A 21,705-nucleotide genomic window follows, 5' to 3' on the forward strand; every position below is an offset into this window, starting at 1 on the left:
AGTCCTTAGGTAAATATGAATGTAAACTACAGTAAGATTCAATTGCACACATTCCAGAAAAACTAGCAACAAAAGAGACAAAATAGAGTGTTGGTGAGGATGTGGAGCAACTGGACCTTATACACATTGCTGGTGAGATGAATAGATCAAAATTCAACATATCAGCTTATAGGATGCAGTTAAAACTTTGCTTTGAAACAAATTTATAGCTTAAATATGTATATTACAAAAGAAGAAAATGAAAATCAATCAAACGTACATCCCAAGAAATTAGAAAAAAATAGCAAACATAAAGTAGTAAGAAACAGATGAAAAAGATAAAAACATAAACTAAAAATAATCTGTAGTGTTGAGTTTTTTTAAGACTAATAAAGTTGATAAATACCTGGCAAGATTAATTTTTTAAAATATTTGTTTATTTTATTTGAGAGAGAGAGAGTGCAAGCACAGGGAGGAGGGGCAGACGGAGTGAGAAATTTAACCAGACTTCACAGTGAGCACAGAGCCTAATAAGAGACTCCGATCCCACAACCCCGAGATCACAAGCTGAGCCAAAACCAAGACTTTTTAGACTTTTAAAATACTCACGAAATACACAAGCTGTTTATTTTTAAATATTTTATTTATTTATTTGACAGACAGAGATCCCAAGTAGGTGGAGAGGCAGGCAGAGAGAGAGGAGGAAGCAGGCACCCTTCTGAGCAGAGAGCCTGACACGGGTTTCGATCCCAGGATCCTGGGATCGTGACCTGAGCCGAAGGCAGAGGCTTTAACCCACTGAGCCACGCAGGCACCCCCACAAGCTGGTTTTTGAATACACATGAACTGCAAAGTGCCAAGAATAGGGCAAGATAAGAAAATCCTTGAGGAACTATAGAACACTCATGAAAGAAATTGAAGAAGACACAAAAAGATGGAAGACCATTCCATGCTCTTGGATCGGAAGAATAAACATCGTTAAAATGTCTATACTGCCTAGAGCAATCTATACTTTTAATGCCATTCCGCTCAAAATTCCATGGGCATTCTTCAAAGAGCTGGAGCAAATAATCCTAAAATTTGTATGGAATCAGAAGAAACCCCGAATCGCTAAGGAAATGTTGAAAAACAAAAATAAAGCTGGCGGCATCACCTTACCTGATTTCAAGCTTTATTACAAAGCTGTGATCACCAAGACAGCATGGTACTGGCATAAAAACAGACACATAGACCAGTGGAACAGAGTAGAGAGCCCTGATATGGACCCTCAACTCTATGGTCAATTAATCTTCGACAAAACAGGAAAAAATATACAGTGGAAAAAAGACAGTCGCTTCAATAAATGGTGCTGGGAAAACTGGACAGCTATATGTAGAAGAATGAAACTCGACCATTCTCTTACACCGTACACAAAGATCAACTCAAAATGGATAAAAGACCTCACCGTGAGACAGGAATCTATCAGAATCTTAGAGGAGAACATAGGCAGTAATCTCTTCGATATCAGCCACAACAACTTCTTTCAAGATACGTCTCCAAAGGCAAAGGAAACAAAAGCGAAAATAGACTTCTGGGACTTCATCAAAATCAAAAGCTTCTGCACAGCAAAGGAAACAGTCAAAAAAACAAAGAGGCAACCCACGGAATGGGAGAAGATATTTGCAAATGACAGTACAGACAAAAGGTTGATATCCAGGATCTATAATGAACTCCTCAAACTCAACCCACACGAAACAGACAAACACATCAAAAAATGGGCAGAAGATATGAACAGACACTTCTCCAATCAAGAAATACAAATGGCTATCAGACACATGAAAAAATGCTCATCATCATTAGCCCTCAGGGAGATTCAAATTAAAACCACATTGAGATATCACCTTACACCAGTTAGAATGGCCAAAATTAACAAAACAGGAAACAACATGTGTTGGAGAGGATGTGGAGAAAGGGGAACCCTCTTACACTGTTGGTGGGAATGCAAGTTGGTGCAGCCTCTTTGGAGAACAGTGTGGAGATTCCTCAAGAAATTAAAAATAGAGCTTCCCTACGACCCTGCAATTGCACTCCTGGGTATTTACCCCAAAGATACAGATGTCGTGAAAAGAAGGGCCATCTGTACCCCAATGTTTATAGCAGCAATGGCCACGGTCGCCAAACTATGGAAAGAACCAAGATGCCCTTCAACGGATGAATGGATAAGGAAGATGTGGTCCATATACACTATGGAGTATTATGCCTCCATCAGAAAGGACGAATATCCAACTTTTGTAGCAACATGGACGGGACTCGAAGAGATTATGCTGAGTGAAATCAGTCAAGCAGAGAGAGTCAATTATCATATGGTTTCACTCATTTGTGGAGCATAACCAATAGCATGGAGGATAAGGGGCGTTAGAGAGTAGTAGGGAATTTGGGTAAATTGGAAGGGGAGGTGAACCATGAGAGACTATGGACTCTGAAAAACAGTCTGAGGGGTTTGAAGTGGCGGGGGGGTGGGAGGTTGGGGTACCAGGTGGTGGGTATTATAGAGGGCACAGCTTGCATGGAGCACTGGGTGTGGTGAAAAAATAATGAATACTGTTTTTCTGAAAATAAATAAATTGGGGAAAAAAAAAAAAAAAGAAAATCCTGAGGACGTCATCTTACACCAGTTAGAATGGCCAAAATTAACAAAACAGGAAACAACATGTGTTGGAGAGGATGTGGAGAAAGGGGAACCCTCTTCCACTGTTGGTGGGAATGCAAGTTGGTGCAGTCTCTTTGGAGAACAGTGTGGAGATTCCTCAAGAAATTAAAAATAGAGCTTCCCTATGACCCTGCCATTGCACTCCTGGGTATTTACCCCAAGGATACAGATGTCGTGAAAAGAAGGACCATCTGTACCCCAATGTCTATAGCAGCAATGGCCACGGTCGCCAAACTATGGAAAGAACCAAGATGCCCTTCAACGGATGAATGGATAAGGAAGATGTGGTCCATATACACCATGGAGTATTATGCCTCCATCAGAAAGGATGAATACCCAACTTTTGTAGCAACATAGACGGGACTGGAAGAGATTATGCTGAGTGAAGTAAGTCAAGCAGAGAGAGTCAATTATCATATGGATTCACTTATTTGTGGAGCATAACAAATAGCATGGAGGACACGGGGAGTTAGAGAGGAGAAGGGAGCTGGGTTAAATTGGAAGGGGAGGTGAATCACAAGAGACTATGGACTCTGAAAAACAATTTGAGGGGTTTGAAGTGGCCGGGGGGGTTGGAGGTTGGGGTACCAGGTGGTGGGTATTATAGAGGGCATGGCTTGCATGGAGCACTGGGTGTGGTGAAAAAATAATGAATACTGTTTTTCTGAAAATAAATAAGTTGAAAAAAAGTTAAAAAAAAGAATAATCACGAACAAAAAGGGGAAAAAAAAAAAGAAAATCCTGAGGACAAATCAATTGGAAAGAATTACTCAGGTGGATGTCATGAGTGACTTTGTTTGTTTGTGTTGAGATGTTTGGTTTTTTTCCCCTTGAATATATTTTGTTATTTATTTATTTTAAGTAAATGTTCGATTTTTTTAAAAATTCTTTTCAGTGTGGTTTTTAACACTTTTTAAGTAGGCTTCAACATGGGACTCAAACTCACAACCCAGCAATCAAGAGTCACACTCTATACCAACTGAGCCAGTCAGATGACTCATGAGTAATTTTTCTAACACTGTAGTCATTTAAAAGTGTGAAATTGACATTATGAAAACAAATAGAACAATGATAAAATATGTATACCTGGATGCCTAGGTGGCGTAGTCAGTTAAGCAACTGATTCTTAAATTTTTACTTAGATCATGATCTCAGCATTGTGAGATCAAGTCTCACTTTGGGCTCTGAACTAGGTATTTATCCTGCTTAAGATTCTTTCTCTCCCACTTCCTCTGCCATTTCTCCCTCTCTAAAATAAAAATATTAATTTGCAATGAAGTCACAAAACTATGGGAAAAATATTTTTTTTCAACAACAGTATAGAGATAATTGAATATCCACATGGAAAAAATTTAATTTTATTCCCTTCTCATTTTGAACACAAAAAGCCATCCATAAGTAGATAGTAGATCTAAATATCTAATGACAAACAACAACAAAAAAACCTTCTAGAAGGTAAAATGGTATTTTCATGAACTTGGAGTAGAGAAAACATTAACCATAAAGGAAAATATGGGAACATGTAAACATTAAAATTATGATCTTCTGTTCATCAAAAGACATCATTAAAAGAATAAAGACAATATATATAATCAATAAGAAAATACAAACAATCCAGTTGAAAAATGGACAAGACCCTTGTATATAGGTACCTTACAAAAAGGAATATACAATATCCAGAAAATATATGGTAATCACAAAAAAAAATAAAAGTAAAATCACAATAAGTTCCACTGCACATCCATTAGAATAGCCAGTAAGATTAAAAGGATTAACAATATCCAATATTGTTGAGGTTGTAGTGAAAGGGAAATTCTTATACCCTGCTGATGTGCTATGGTATAACAACTTTGGGAAACATTTTGGTATTACCTACTAATAACAAACATGTGCAATTAAATCTCTGTTGATTCTCCTTCCCTTAGTAAAATGCTGTTACATTAGGAGACAACAAACTGCTTAAAAACTTGGACTCTGGGAGCACCAGAATGGCTCAATCAGTTGAACATCTGGCTCCTCATTTTGGCTCAGGTCATGGTCTTGGGGTCATGAGATCAGGTCCTACATGAAGCTCCATGTTCAATGTGCAGTTGGTTTAAAATTCTCCCTCTCCCTCTTCCTTAGCCGCTTCCCCTGCTCACACTCTCTCTCTCTAAAGTAAATTTTGTGAAAACTCTTCAAAAATAAAACCAGACTCTAGTATCAGACTACTTGATTTTGAACCCTAACTCTGCCAGTTATTAACTTTGCAACCTTCAGCAATTTACTTTATCTTTCTAGACCTCAAACTCTTCATCCTTAAAATGAGAGTAATTGTTAAGGTATATGATCATTTGGGGGCACTTGAATGGTTCAGTTGGTTGTGTAAGTGTCTGTCTTGATTTCAGCTCAGGTCATGATCTCAGGGTCTTGAGACCAAGCCTCAAATAAAGCTCCATGCCAGGCATGGAGACTGTTTGAGATTCTCTCTCTGCCATTCCCTCTACCCCTCTACCCCTCCCTGCCAAAAAAAAAAAAAACCACAAAAAACAAACAAACAAAAACAAAACAAAACAAACAAAAAAACCCTATATGATAATTTTAAGGAATAGGTGAATTAATACGTTAAGCACTTAGAATTGTATCTGACTTTTTGTAAGCACTGTATAAATATTTGTTCTTATTGTTGTTTTCAGCGTTTGAAGAAACTACATACTATAACTGTAGGTTATGTGATTCTCATGAAAAAGGAGACAGAAGGAGCAGAGCTCTACTTCTGAGATCTTGTACAGTTGGAGGGAAGTGATATGTCAAAAGTACTCAGTGTAAGGATGCCTGGGTGGCTCAGTTGGTTAAGCATCTGCCTTCAGCTCAGGTCCTGATCTCAGGGACCTGGGATCAAGCCCTGCATTGGGTTCCCTGTTCAGCAGGGAGACTCTGCTTCTTCCTCTCCCTCTGCTGCTCCCCCTACTTGTGCGCTTGCTCGCTCGCTCTCTCTCTCTCTCTCTCTCTCTGTCAAATAGATAAATAAATAAAATCTTTAAAAATAAATTAAAAACTTAATTTTTTTAAAAGTACCCAGTGTATAAAAACTATTGATTCTGGGAGAAACACCATGGTGAAGGGTATAGCATACTAACAAGAGACACAGGAGAAATCCCTAGCAGCTACCTTTAAGAGGAAAATGTGGGGAGAAGAAAGACATTAAGAAAGTGGAATGCAATGTATAAAACTTCTCCATATCGCCACAAGTATAACTAGAAAGAGCTTTAATATTATTTAAAACTTCTAAATCAAATTTTATCACTTTTAGGTATGTTTGCTTGGATGTTTTATAAAATCTATGGACAGACAGCAACATGTCTAGCAACTGCCAGCTCCATTTAGGTTAAACCTGTAAAATACTTAGTAGTCTCCAATAAACAGAAACTAATACTATAATTCTGATCACAGTCTATTAAATGTGCTATTTTGACTGCTCCCCATTATATTCTAATTCACTTCTGTATGCTCATCACTTAAACCTCTCTGTAAAGGTAGGTGCTCAATCAAAATTTGTAGAATAGATTATCTGAAAGAACTAGGTAGATGATGGGTAAAGCAATGAGTTCATAAAAGAAAGGATGAATGCTGAGATTGTTCACATCAACTTTATGGGGAAACATCCTAGAATGATCAGTCATGGAAGATAAATGTTTGCTTTTAGTAGGCCTTGTATTTTTCTACTTTGGGATTATTAGTGTTTGGGCATGCCTCATTGGGTCCTTATCCTCACTAGTAGGCAGTGGAGTAGTTAAAAGCTCAGGTACTAGAGGCAGACTGCTTGCATTCAAATTTGGTTTATCCAAAGAGGCATGCATGGTAAAGTGAGTGATGTGAAGCCTCGGGGCCCCTGACTTACAACCTCTTCCAAAGTCCTATATCTGTTTTTCATATTTGAAAATTTGCATTTCACTTCTGAAAGAGGTTACCACTACTGTAAAACAAAACTCTGGGACTCTACAAAACAGGGATCCAAACTTGGCTCTACCACTTACTGGCTATGGGACTTGGGCTTAGCATATTTATCTGCTGTGTGCCTCCATTTCTCCATTTGTAAAATGAAATAAAGCTGGCAATCTACACCACAGCATTTTTTTGAAAATCGAGTAAGTATGTGTAAAATGTTCAGCACAGTGTCATGCACATAGTATGTATTTACTGTGCTTTGGCTTCTTTAACTTCCTTTTTGGTCATTCCTTACCTTCCTCTTTGGTGAGCCCTGTCAGGTCTAGGGTCACCTTCTTCTTTGCCAATTTAGCCTGCGGCAGGCTTCTCTTTAATCCTTAATCCCTTTCCTTTGTACCTGTACATTCTCTTCTATGAGCCTCTTCAGTTTTTTATAATCTGATTTTATCTATTTGTTTTTGGAAACCTACTAAACCTGTTCATTACTTAAAGGACATAGCAATCTTGGTTTAATTTTCTCCCCCTGGAAGCCATCTGCTAGATTAGTTTTCCAAACAACAGCATGGAGAAGAAAATATTGTCCTCGAACTTTTGTCATAAATAACATTCTGAAAACTTTCCAACATACCATCTATAGAGCTGCAGCAGTTACTTAGCTCCTATCTTCTCTCTGAAATTTTGATCTTTTCAGATATATTCAACTCCATGAAGACTGACATCTATGAGTCAACTGTGGAACAGACTTAGTCACATGGATTTTTGCAGGTGGACTTTCCTAGTTCCTAAAACCAAGCTAAAACCAAGGTTTGCTTGATACTGTTCACCTCCATCCAGATCTTTAATGCAGTGTGGGTAGCAGTTGAAAAAATTATGTTGCAGTGATTTATTGGCTTATTAGCCCTTAAGCCATATCAGTTTCTAGAATAAATATCTATTTCTGATTCAGCCAACAATTGTTTAACCAATATATGCAAGCATTTATATCAGGCTAAAATACCCAGGAGTCCTATAATCAAATATACATGATGGAATGAATGATTAAAAATATGGTTATTCCTACTAGCCTGTAAAGCATCCTCACCATGTTCCATTATTCTATGGATATCACTTTCCATGATATCCCTGACCAATATGTGACCATCACTTAAAAAACAATTATTTTTAAACTAATATATATGTAAATATCACCATGCAATGCCTCTCAAAATTATGTTCCATAGGCAATAATCCGTCTTGTATGTCAGGAATCTATTGCCTACTGAAGCAACACTGAGGCATCTTGAAGCTCAGCAAAAATTATGTCAAGAATTTAGTACAACATGCCCAGCTGCCTTATCTTCTCTACTCCCCACCTGCCCTTTCCATCTAAACTGTTTGCTGTATCATGGGTTTAGGACATGATTTCACCCCCAAGTGTCAAATACACTTATAGCCAATATGGGTTCCAACCTTTTCAACATTTATGGTCCCTTCTCAAACACCAGCTAAATTAGGATTATCAAATAGAACCAAAAACTCTGTGTGTGTGTGTGTGTGTGTGTGTTCATATTATAGCCCCTTAAGTTAAGGACTCAGCAATCACACACATATTTGTGCCACCCAGTTTTATGGTCTTAATTTCCCAGCATTCAGAGCAGTGCATCTTCTGTCATGATTGGTGGTGGCCCCTAGGAGAATCCTAATCACACTAGCAGCCCTGTGAAATTTTCTGAAGAACATCTCCTCTTAAACTTACTATCAGGGGATCAAGCAAATGTGTCCTACAGTTGTGAACTGAAATCTACCACAGCTGGGTTCTCTGCCTCTAGAGACTAGAGAAGCAGACTGTTTTTAAGGCTACATACAGCAGGCATATGATTGTGAGGGAAAAGAAGACATTTCTGTAAGCTAGGAAAGAACTGCTATGTCTTTTGAGGTCCTGGCTATTCTGAGAAACTCTGGTATATTAAGTAAATGAGGAAGGATAATCTAACTCCTCACCTGGACTTGAACACTATAGCTGAATGTTGACTTTTTCAATGGAAAAACAAACTTTAGCTCAACAAGGAAAGAGCATGAGTTGGAAGGATAATTGGGTAATTGACCACATACATCCGCTTGGCAACTCTCCCGCTTCCTTGATCTGCATATAAGGAGTATGCTGGCCACCTGGGACAGTACTTCTCTAGGACATCATATTCTGTCTCCTCCACCATGCACCTTCTCCAGCTCCTGTTGAGAGCCGGCCCTGGCGTCTTGGTCCTTGTTCTCTGTCTACAGCTGGGGACCAACAAAGCTCAGGAAGACACGTGAGCCAAGTCTTTTTCTTCCTCACAAAAATTCCTTCAGGGAGGGCTTCTATCCTAGCCTGGAAATCTATCCCTGAAAACTTTTTAACTTCCCAGATCTATAGTCCCAGGGATGCTTATAAACCCCAGGTCAAGTCCCACTTCTCTCCTCTTAGGAAGTCTTATCAGCTCCCCTCTATTTCCACTGGATGCTTCTGGTTGTCCATGGAAATACGGCACTCAGTGTGCATAAAGACTTTTATTAACAGTCAGTCTTCCTCTGTGGCTCTGATCTACATCCTATCTATAGTCTACACCCTTGTTAGATTTCTGCTCAGTAAACTTTATGTTCTCACAACTTGTCTCCTTGAACAGTAGGTTTAGCAGGTCTGTGATACACAATTTTGGCAGGACTGGTGAAAGGATCAGAAGCCTTGATCATTGATCCTTGACCCCAGAGTCTGAAGTTGAGCTAGCCCAGAAGCTTAGACATTCTTCCTATTCTGAAGCCCAAAAACAAAAGCAAGGACACACCCACCCACTACCCACAGTAGGCCCTAGGAGCACAGGTTCAGCAGCCAAATCACTGAGGGTACATATTTGAAGGAAGCAGGAAAATCAGGCAAATGAAGTAGGAAATGCAGCCAGGGTCTAGGAGAAGCAGGGCCACTCAGCAAATCTTGAGGGTTTTCTTCACAGGAATATGGTTTTGAGTGCTGGGTTTTTGAATTGTGATTCTGATGATACATTCTGTGGCATGACCAGATATCCTGTCGTGGAGTAAACCATTCAGAGTTTTGACAAGTTGCTATAGTGGAGGCCATTGTCCTAAGAAACACTGAGTAGGAGCAGGTTCAGATACAGATGTCACCCCATGTAGCCCTGAGATGGGACAGCAAAACACTGAAATAAGCTATACTAATTAGAGTGATCAGCCATCCCCATTTGTCCAGGAATTTCTCAGTGTTAGCACCGAGGAGGTGCTTCCGAGTGAGGAAGTTCCTCACTACCAGGCAAGGTGATCTGATCACTCACTCTGGCTAAGATGGTCATTTTATCAATCCCAAATTCATTTACAGATGAGAGGAATTTTGGAGACACTTAATTCTTCACACCCTTTTCTGTGCACTTAGCACTAGAGCAGCTGGTACAAGAAATGGAATATCTCCAAAATCTGAGATGCTTTACTCTAGGAAAATGGGACCCTGAAGCATTGTAGCAAAAAACCTGAATTTCCTCCTGTCCCACCCAAAACCAAAAGAGCTCAACCAAGAGTTTCTGGGAGAGAGAAAGTAAGTCTCCTAGTCCAGAACCCAGACCTCCCTGATGGAAAAATCCTTGACTTCCCTCTGCCTCCATTTCCTTTTCCCATCAGATTGTGGTATGTGGCTTGAAAGTAGGGTATCATCTAAAGTTCCCAAATATGGCCATGTGTCCAAATTCACTGCAGAGCTAAAGAAAAACAAATTCCTAGGCCCAGGAACTAAAGAAGGAGGATCTCAAGGATGACTCTAAAAATTCTTCCCGTGCATTAAGATGTTTATGGTTTAGTATGATTCTGTTGATATGGAATATTTTACTAACGATAGCTTGAGTCCTCCCACATAGTGGACAATCAACAGAACCTGGAGGATTTTACTAAGAAATGACATGTAATATTGTACTTTTATTCTCTTTTAACTTATTTTTTGTCAGTGGAAAGAACAACGATGCTCAGTTTTAAATAAAGCATCAAAGTTGCTTTATTAAACAAAACGGAGTCTGTAGAAAACAACCAAACCAAACAAGGATCAAAGATTCCCAAGGGTTCTGATGCTCAGCAAATGATTCATATGCCATCATCCCCTTCCCTTGCACCTTCCCTGTTCCCTCTGTTCTGCTCATTGTGTCCCTCTCTCGTGGACAGATCTCTGATTTCTGCCCTGCTTCTCTCTTCCCAAAACTAGTCGAGAAGTGATAAAAATGCAATCGAACATGCCCTCAAATGCAAAAGAAAATGAAGAAGTCACTATGACACTTTCAGTTGCAACAGAATTAAGAGAATGTATGGTGGTAAGTAGAGACCTGGGGAAGTAAACTCATAAAACTCTGACTCCTTAGGTATGAGTACAATTTGATTAATCTCTCACTTCACCATTGCATATACCTAATAAAATGCTGAATAGCAATCCTCATGCTCCCAATTCTCCTATGTGTTATGCTACTTGAGCCTCAGAACAATCATCAGACCTTGGGGCAGATTACTATTCTCATTTTACAGATGAAGGAACCAGATCCAGACAGGTGTAGGAAGAATGAGAAGGAAAGAAGGAATGAGTAGTGAGACAAGCACAGCTAAATGGAAGAAGAGAGGAAAAGTGTAAGGGCTGGGGGAGAAGAGGTAAGAGCTCCTCTAAGGTCCTAGACATGATTATTTGAGATGAGGGGTGGGATAGGGGGTTCTTACAAGAAAAACTGCAACCTCATCCAGTGGATTGAGGCAGGTGAACAGAAGAGCTATGTTGCAGAGAACACACAGGGTATGATTCCCTCCTCTGCAGTAAGCTCTAAGAAGAAGCTGTGTTCATTGCCCCTCCCTCTGCCCTTTTGCTCTACCATCAGAAGTTCACTCTTGTTCCAGCCTCCTCTCCCCAACAAAGAACCCACACTCTCCTCCCTATTTCCTCCATTTGTGGGAGGGAGTTCCAATCCCTTCACTAGATCAGAGTTCTCAAAAAGAAATGCCATGTAAGATTCACCTGTGCATTATCGCTCCTGTCTGGCTGCTCTGGGCCATCAGGAAAAGGGGTCTGTGCAGGTTTAACCCACAGAGGCTTTTCCCCAGGAGAGTGTGTCTTCTCCTCCCTGCTGGCAGACTTCTCACATGTTGTCACACACACACACAATCTGCCCCTTGATAGCTACCACTGTTCTAGGCCCCAGTGACTCCTTCCAGAAGAGCACTCTCTCAGGCAGCACAAGCATTTTCCTATGACAGAAGTTTCCTAACTCAAATTATTTTTATGTATGATGATTAAATCGGAAACAAAATTGGGAGCATGAACACTGTTATTCATTAGAATACATTCTAGAAATGGCCCCATACCTGTAAGAGAAAGACTTCTGATCACTGAGCAAAGAACAACTGCTTTGTCAAATTTGTCTGTTTACAGTTCAAGAATATGAACCTTGTATGTTAATAGCGGGTAGGAGGGAAACCACATCATAATTTTTCAATTTTGTTTTATCATAACCACAGATGATAAAAGGAATGAGAATGTGTGCATAAAAGTCTTATAATAATGGTAGTTTCTGTTGATGATAGATAATGAAGTCTGTTTCTACCCCTGAGAAAGTGTTTAATCACATGTGAAATACTTTTGTGCTACTGTAACTTTAAGGACTGTTTTTTTGGGTTTTTTTCCAATTTATTTATTTTCAGAAAAACATTATTCATTATTTTTTCACCACACCCAGTGCTCCATGCAAGCCGTGCCCTCTATAATACCCACCACCTGGTACCCCAATCTCCCACCCCCCCGCCACTTCAAACCCCTCAGACTGTTTTTCAGAGTCCATAGTCTCTCATGGTTCACCTCCCCTTCCAAGGACTATGTTTTAAGGACAATGCTAATACAATAAAATAAGGCAATCTTTTTAAAACCTACCCAAGTACAAGGAATCTCATAAAATAAACAATATTGTAAGTTAGAAAGAATTTATGGGGAATTTTCTTAGTTCTGACCAACCAATTTTTATTTGTAGCTTCTAATATTAAAAATACATATGGTTGCAAAAACATCATATTTTTAAATTTTTAGGAATATATTATTTATATATGTGTAAAGATTCTAGTATCTAATCTCAATTTTCTAACAATTATAATACTTTTGCAAATAAATTTATTTTTGATCAAGTGAAGTATTAGAATTACAGATTTAGATGAAGTCCCAAAAGTTCATTTTCACTTTTGTTTCCTTTGCCTTTGGAGACATATCTTGAAAGAAGTTGCTGTGGCTGATATCGAAGAGATTACTGCCTATGTTCTCCTCTAGGATTCTGATGGATTCCTATCTCACATTGAGGTCTTTTATCCATTTTTTTTTCAATTTATTTATTTTCAGAAAAACATTATTCATTATTTTTTCACCACACCCAGTGCTCCATGCAAGCCATGCCCTCTACAATACCCACCACCTGGTACCCCAACCTCCCACCCCCCCCGCTGAGTTTATCTTTGTGTACGGTGTAAGAGAATGGTCGAGTTTCATTCTTCTACATATAGCTGTCCAGTTTTCCCAGCACCATTTATTGAAGAAACTGTCTTTTTTCCACTGTATATTTTTTCCTGTTTTGATAAAGATTATTTGACCATAGAGTTGAGGGTCCATAGGAGTATTATGCCTTCATCAGAAAGGACGAATACCCAACTTTTGTAGCAACATGGACGGGAATGGAAGAGATTATGCTGAGTGAAATAAGTCAAGCAGAGAGAGTCAGTTGTCATATGGTTTCACTTATTTGTGGAGCAAAACAAATAGCATGGAGGACATGGGGATATAGAGAGGAGAAGGGAGTTGGGGTAAATTGGAAGGGGAGGTGAACCATGAGAGACTATGGACTCTGAAAAACAATCTGAGGGTTTTGAAGGGGCGGGGGGTGGGAGGTCGGGGTACCAGGTGGTGGGTATTAGAGAGGGCACGGATTGCATGGAGCACTGGGTGTGGTGCAAAAATAATGAATACCGTTATGCTGAAAATAAATAAAAAATAAATTAAAAAAAAAAAAGAATCACAGATTTAAAATTAAAATCAATTAGGCACACCTGGGTGGTTCAGTTGGTTAAGCATCTTCCTTTGGCTCAGGCCATGATCTTGAGATCAAGATCCTGGGATCAAGCCCTGGGTCAGGCTCCCTGCTCAGCAGGAAGTCTGCCTCTCTCTCTCCCTGTCCCTCCCCTTGCACCTGCACACAATCTCTCTCTCTCTCTCTCAAATAAATAAATAAAATCTTTTTTAAAAATTTTGTATTTGTGTGGTGCCTGGGTGGCTCAGTGGTTAAGGACTCTGCCTTCAGCTCAGGTCATGATCCCAGGGTCCTGGGATAGAGCCCTGCATTGGGCTCTCTGTTCAGCAGGAAGCCTGCTTCCTCCTCTCTCTCCACCTGCCTCTCTGCCTACTTATGATCTCTGCCTGTCAAATAAAATCTTAAAAAAAAATTTTTTTGTATTTGTAATTGAAAGAGAACTTGTGACAAACCACAAGGCTTAAACATTTGTGGTATGGACCATTTTGCTGGTCTCATGAAGTCTAGGGAACTCTCATCAGAAAATTGCTTTTAAAAGTGTTCCTAAAATGCATTGGATTACACAGGAAAACTACCATATGGAAAAATAGTGATAGCATTATCATACCCAGCATAGAGCCTACTTAAAAATTTAAAAAAAACCTTTTGAAACAGTACTATTTATATTTCTTTATCAACATATTAGCCAAGAAGTCAATACATTTAAAATATAGACAAGTTAAATTTTATTTTGTAAAAACTATAAGGGACGGCTCTTGTTGCTCAGCTTGAATAAGTAGCTTCAGCTGTGCACTGGCTTTTTTTTTTCCATTTATTTATTTTCAGAAAAACAGTATTCATTATTTTTTCACCACACCCAGTGCTCCATGCAATCCGTGCCCTCTATAATACCCACCACCTTGTACCCCAACCTCCCACCCCCCCGGCCACTTCAAACCCCTCAGATTGTTTTCCAGAGTCCATATTCTCTCTTGATTCACCTCCCCTTCCAATTCACGACTCCCTTCTTCTAACACCCCTTGTCCTCCATGATATTTGTTATGTTCCACAAATAAGTGAAACCATATGATAATTGACTCTCTCTGCTTGACTTATTTCACTCAGCATAATCTCTTCCAGTCCCGTCCATGTTGCTACATAAGTTGGGTATTCATCCTTTCTGATGGAGGCATAATACTCCATAGTGTATATGGACCACATCTTCCTTATCCATTCGTCCGCTGAAGGGCATCTTGGTTCTTTCCATAGTTTGGCGACCGTGGCCATTGCTGCTATAAACATTGGGGTACAGATGGCCCTCCTTTTCACGACATCTGTATCCTTGGGGTAAATACCCAGGAGTGCAATTGCAGGGTCATAGGGAAGCTCTATTTTTAATTTCTTGAGGAATCTCCACACTGTTCTCCAAAGAGGCTGCACCAACTTGCATTCCCACCAACAGTGTAAGAGGGTTCCCCTCTGTGCACTGGCTTTTGACAAGAAGTGGATTCCAATAGATTGGGATTTTTGTTTGAATATTCGAGTGTTCTGCCACGTTGCTGAATTGCTGTATGAGTTCTAGTAGTTTGGGGGTGGAGTCTTTTGGGTTTTCCATATAAAGAATCATGTCATCTGCGAAGAGAGAGAGTTTGACTTCTTCATTACCAATTTGGATACCTTTTATTTCTCTCTGTTGTCTTGATTGCTGTTGCTAGGACTTCTAATACTATGTTGAATATTCGAGTGTTGAAAACTCTTGTTTATTAAGATAAACTGTTGTAAATTCCATAAAAAGGTAAACCAGGCAAGAGTAGATTTCATGAAAGAAACATCAGGATCTTCAAAGTATTCTGAGTAAAATTCCAATGGTGAGAACACTTGAATTAGCTGTTTGGAGCTGACGGGCTATTCGGTACATGGTTGCCAGTTACCTGGGCAAGCTTCAGGATACAGGCAGATGGCCCCAGCCAGGACCATGCAACCCTGTGTTCAAGGTAGTGACGACTGCAGGCAATATTTTGAGATATATAAACATGTAAATTAATACTAACATACCTATGTTTCTCTTCATGATAAAATCATACACACTGCTAACACCACTGAGGATCATTGATAACATAACAGAAGGAATACTCACTTTCAGTGAGATGTTGATAAAATAAAGATGAAATTTCTTTCCATCTGAGTTCACTGGACCCGCTGGTTCTCTGAACTCTAGGATAACACCCCGTGCTGAACACTAACCAGACAAAAGCTTCCTGATGCTGCTGAAACTTATGTATCTCAAGTTGTAAAGCCCTCTCAGATTAAAAAAGGAAATTTACCATCAAGATTTCATTTGTTTATCTTACAGCCAAGTTTGGTAAGTAACTGTTTTCCTCTCACAACCAAGAAAAGAAAGACAGAGAGATGTCACTGCAATCATCAAAAGTCACAGAGTTTGAGAGGTACATGGTTCATGGCAACAAGACCTGGTTTTGGCCTCCACACCCAAGAGCTAAGCTGTTGTCACAAACCAGTTCCTGAAAGCCCTAGTTGGGAAACCAAAGCAAACTTCCTCTTTAGATGACAGCTGCCCCAGAATGAGTTCTGCTTGCCCTGTCAACTCACTAATTCTTCCTTTCAGAGCCCAGACCCACAGTGGTGCTAAAGCAGGAATTTGAAGATATGTTGACAGAAAACCTTCTGACTTAAACTTTAGTTCCCAAAATGATACTATAAAAGTGGACTCCACAGTGCCTCTGATCTACATCCATCCTTGCTATTTGCATACAAATGATGTTGTCCTCATCTTTCTTTGTGCTCTCTTGCCTTTCTCTCCCTTTTTTCTGCTCCCCAGACTAACACAGTGTCCTCTCTGCCCACCTCTTCCTCCACAGATTAAAACTTACCTCCAAGGCAGCCACCCAATGGATGGTCCTTTTAACTTTGTTTACACTGCCTGCCTCTGTGAGAATTATTCAAGAACTTTCTTCTGGGACTTTGAGGTCAATAGTAAGTATAGGGGCCATCCAAGGAAAGAACTATCCACTAGGGCAAGGGAAACCGTAAAGAGAAATGTGACTTCGGATGTGGGGCAGAATGTCAGGACAGAAGGGTGGAGAGAAAGGAGGGAAGAAGAGGAGACAGTGGATGGGGACTATGCCCATGTCTGAACGTTGAGGGGTTGTATGAGAAAAGCCCAAGGGAGATACACTTGCAAATGATTTGGGGAAACTGGGCCCTAGTAGGGAGGTGCCTAAAACTAGTAGAAAACCCAGGAAATGGGGTTAGAGTGTTATCAGAGAAAATCTTTGTCCTTTTCTCTTTCAGGAACTATGGCAATAGCAACAATGGTCCACATTACTGAAGAAGAAGGTATCTGCCCTAATATATCAGTGGTGCCCAGTGGAAAAAAATATTATTATACCATTGGGAAAATACAGACAGTCTAATCATGCTGGAAGCCCTTGTCTAACTGCCCCCCAGGGTGATTCTTTTAAGAAAAATTGGCTGGAGTATCTGTTGTGGTCTATAAAATAAACTTCTCACAAACTTCTCTGTGTTCTGTTGTGTCTTCCCTTCCAAATCTATCCCAGAGGAGCCTCAAAGCACCCAGAATTTCTAGAACTTTGTTCTCTCAAAAAAATGTTACTGAGGAGTTTATGGGTTTTCATTGTCCATTGGTAAGAAGAATGAGAGATGAAGAAATAGAGATGACTCACAGAATCTGAAATTCTCTGGACTCCTAAATATTATGCCCCTTCCCTGTACCCATGCCCTGTGTTTCCTTACTGTAAGGAAAAACTCAGAAAGCTAGGTAATGTCAGGTGTTAGTGGAAAATGAAGGGCTATGGGAGTAATTAAGCACTGCTGGTGGCCTCTTTTGGAGAGCCATCTGACATTACATAATCATATTGATTCTGCAGATACCATATGACCCATCACCTCTACAACTAGAAATGATGGTAAGAGACCCTGGGCTCCTAGGCCAATATATTCTAGCTGTCAAAGAGAAAGCACCACTGAATAACCATTGTTCTAAAATATATGCCACATCTTGAACAACATCACCATAACCCTAAATGGTGTGATCTCCGAGCTATCTCTTTAGCTGCTCATTTATGAGATTTTCCCCACCTGTTATAGGTTACCAGTAGTTTCCTGATGATGCCATTAATGGCAAGCTGGTAGATTCTTTGATCATGTGCCCATTGCAACTCTTTCATTAAAAAAAAAAAAAGATTCCCGTAATCTGAAGAGATATTAGATGAGATTCCATGTCTAGAAATCAGATACATTTTAAGCCATCAGATGGCAGTGCTGGCCAAAACACTTGCAGACAAGAAGGATGCATCCATATCTAGAATATATATCAACCTCAGTAGAGATGAACTATTGCCCCCTCAAAAGACAAAGGGTCCAATAAATCAATGTATTCTCCAAATGGTCTTCCCGCTGTTGAGGTCTCAGCATTTGTCTCTGGGCTGAAAGGTTGGCAGCCACAACATCTAAATCACTTATGGTGAGAGGCACATGCGCAATGTCGATGATCATTGCCTCACTGGCCATCACACAAGCAGTGAAGTTGCTAAGAACAGAAGCTGCCTTATAACCTTGAACCAATAATCCTACCCAAATAATTAATTGTTCAAAGGCTCCTCTGTGTCATATTCTTTCTTATAAGCATTAACATGAGACACAAAAAAAACACATACTTTGTAGCTTATATCCCTTGGTTCATCCAGATAGCCAACTCATTCATGAACCACACCTGGGTGTTTTATCTCTAAAACCCAGTTATAAGAACTCCTCCACCCATGAAGCTGCAGGCCAATCTTAAGGAAGATTGTTAGTGCAGTGGGAGTAGCTGACATGAGATAGGAACCACAATTTTTCTGTAACTTAAGACCTCTGGACCAACTTGGATCCAATTGCAACTATGCTATTTCCATTGTATGATGAATTGCTGCTGTACCCACCCAAATTTATAATTTGTGGATCAGCCAATACCTAAGTCATCATGGGAAACTCTGGTCCCATAGTTACTTGGTGTTTTATGGTCAAATTTTAGGTCTTTATAGTGCTCATGTGCTCCTTTAAAAAAAAAAAAAAAAGTTCTATGCTACAAATGATATGGCTGTACTTCAGAATCTTATTGGTCTACTCTGCAACTCTCCTAGGTCTCACCAGAGACTATAGTCAGTGTCTTTAATGTCTTTAATCTACCATAGGAAAGATGAAACACATAGCATATAGGATATGCCAAGTAATATGGCCAAAATAAAGGGGACTTGTTTTTTTTAGACTGCCATAACAAAATGCCATAGTCTGGGTGGCTCAAACAACAGAAATTTGTTTTCTCACAGATCTGGAAGCAAGAAGGCTAAGATCAAGGTGTCAGCATGGGTTCTTGTGAGGGTCCTCTCCCTGGCTTGCAGATAGGCACCTTCTCACTGTGTTCTCAGGTGGTGAAGAAAGAGGTCTGATGTCTTTCTCTTCTTATAAAGGCATAGTTCTATCTTAACAAGACTCCACATTTATGGCTTCATTTAACCTGAATCACCTCCTTAAATGCTCTATCTCCAATACAGTCATGAGCAGAAGGGTGAGGAGGGTTACGGCATCAACATATGAATCTTGGAAGGGACACAATTCAGTCACAGTAAATAAACTTTTTCCTCATGCCAAAGTTTGAGCCTGCTACAGAAACCCTTTTTTGCTCTGATACCACTCAAAACTGGTGTCTTTTTGAGTCACCCAATAATGTGACTGAATGTGTCATTCACAAGTGTAAATACTGCCTCCAAAATCTAAGGTCTTCCAAGTATTATGCTTCTTTTATAGTGGTAGTTTATTCAAGGTGCAAAAACTATCTGGAAAAAATATTCTAGGGGCACCTGGGTGGCTCAGTCAGTTAAGCATTCAACTCTTGATTTCAGCTCAGGTCATGATCTCAGGGTCATGAGATCAAGTCCTGCACTGGGCCTGCTTGGGATTCTCTCTCTCCCTCTCTGGAAAAAAAAAATTCTAGCATGCCCCAGACCACTGAACCCCTAAAAACTTCACTGGTGGGGTAGTCACCTAAATATGTGCATTGTATAGGTGTCTTACTAGAATTTTGACAGCACCTGCTACTTCTTGCTCAGCAGATCCAATTAATACAATATCATCAAGATGTGGACCTGTAGTCTGTTGTCAGGATGTCAGGATGATCAAGGTACCCATATTATAACAGGCATTAGGAAAATTAATATAGTACAATGGCAAAACCATGAATATGTATGACTATCCATCCAGGCAAATATAAACTGCTCTTGATCTTTTTATTTGATGACAAAAAAGGAGCATTAATCATATCAGTAGCCACATAAAAAGTACCAGAGACTATACTTATATTTCTTGTGAACATATCACATCTGACATGGAAGAGGTCAAGAGACTTTTTCGTGTATCAGTTCATTTTGCTTGTTTACAGTAGCCAACCATGGCCCATTTTCATACATTTGACTTTGCCAGACTGCTGAAGTAATAGAGGTATAATTCTGATCACCACCCACCATCTTTTAATTTTTTTAGGGTGGCACTTTCCTCTACCATCCAACTAGAATGAATTGTGACTTACTTTCTTAGCTTGGGGATGAAATTTCACCAGATCCCGCTTAACTGCTCCAATCACAACAGTGCTTACTTCACAGGTCAGGGAACCTATGTAAAGGTTCTGCAACAGTTTATTATATTCATCAAATTATACATTTAGGGACCAGAAAAGTGACCACAGCATAAGAAAAAAATGTACTCACTGTGAGATGAACTTTGACCAGGACCTTACTTATCTCCTGGCTTCGATAGGTCTCATTATACCATGGAGGCAAGACAGCATTTTGGTGTTACTCTCAGCTTAGAACCAGCATCCAACATCCTCAAAAAAGTGGTAGTTCCTCATTCTCCAGATGTAATTATTCTGGTGAATGACCAGAAGTTTCTTTGAAGAAAGACTGAGGTAATATATACTACAAACACATGTTGTGGTATTGCAGGTCACTTCCTCAAGGGGACCCAGTCTCTCTTTGAATCAGTAGGCTCTGAGAGCTAATTCTGGTCTGTAAACTAGGAGAAGGATAATGATTTGCCATTATGTTTGCCAACATCAGCCTTCTGCTTATTCAGTTGAACTTTTTGTATATATAAGTTAAACAATCCCCTGCTGTCTTTCCACACATCCTTCTTCTATAAACACCATGGTCTATCAGCCATCACCAAATATACCTGTTGGTGAAAGTTCCAATTATAATTTTGGCCTTGCTGCCAGTTATTTTAATTATGACACCCTTGCCTCCAACAGTGAAGTGCCAATTCCAGGCCTCTGCTAGTTCAGAATCTTATAAATCCCACTGATACACAGAAATGTAGATCTATAGCAGCATTTTCTACTCTACTCCAACCTAGAGAGGACTGTCACCAATGAACTTATTAAAAATTCCAGTGCCCCACCTTCCCACTAGCATTCCTTACTGTTTTACCAATGGGTATGTCTTTTGGGATTTCTCAAGTAGTAAAGTCAGCTAATTGATTCTCTGGCCTTGAATAATACCTCCACTCTGGCATGCTCTCTTCCATTAGTCTATTGAATTCCTAAATACTATGACCAGAGTTTGAGCATAACCACATTATTTTTCTCAGGTCACCACAATTCCAAACTTTAAGGGGCCACCCCAGCAGAATATCAGACTTATTCCAGATATTCTTTGCTAGGTACTTAAATTCTGAGTCTTGGGATAGAGCCTCTCTGTAAGCACCTTCCAAAATCCCAAACCCCAATGATCCCTACCCCTAACATTCATCCTTTTGTGTAATTCCTTTCCTTTGAGAGCAAGCAGGGGTAATGGCTTCCTTCTACTCAGTGGAAAATAGCAAAGTTGATGAGATGTCACTTATCTAGTCAAGCCCTGGAAATCAACAAAAGCTTAACAGGAGACAAAACAGTGAGAGCAACCTGCAGTTTGGTGCTATTGCAGCTCTGGAAAATACCTGATCTCACCCAGCTCAAGTCCCAGGCAGCTCCAGACTGGCTCACTAACAATAGGAGGACTAAACAAG

The 21,705-nt window shown here is 39.8% G+C and overlaps 1 protein-coding gene across 1 annotated transcript; it reads left to right on the top strand.

Moving 5' to 3' along the window:
- The first annotated feature begins 8,766 nt into the window (after positions 1-8,766).
- LOC122904152 (prolactin induced protein) lies at positions 8,767-17,164 on the top strand. The gene is made up of 4 exons (XM_044244626.1): positions 8,767-8,883; positions 10,809-10,914; positions 16,506-16,620; positions 16,939-17,164. The coding sequence occupies exons 1-4, from the start codon at positions 8,789-8,791 to the stop codon at positions 17,058-17,060; spliced, it is 438 nt and encodes a 145-aa protein (XP_044100561.1). The 5' UTR covers positions 8,767-8,788; the 3' UTR covers positions 17,061-17,164.
- The last annotated feature ends 4,541 nt before the right edge of the window (positions 17,165-21,705 follow it).

The sequence above is a fragment of the Neovison vison genome, chromosome 4 (assembly GCF_020171115.1).
Source record: "Neovison vison isolate M4711 chromosome 4, ASM_NN_V1, whole genome shotgun sequence".
Classification (NCBI taxonomy): Eukaryota; Metazoa; Chordata; class Mammalia; order Carnivora; family Mustelidae; genus Neogale; species Neogale vison.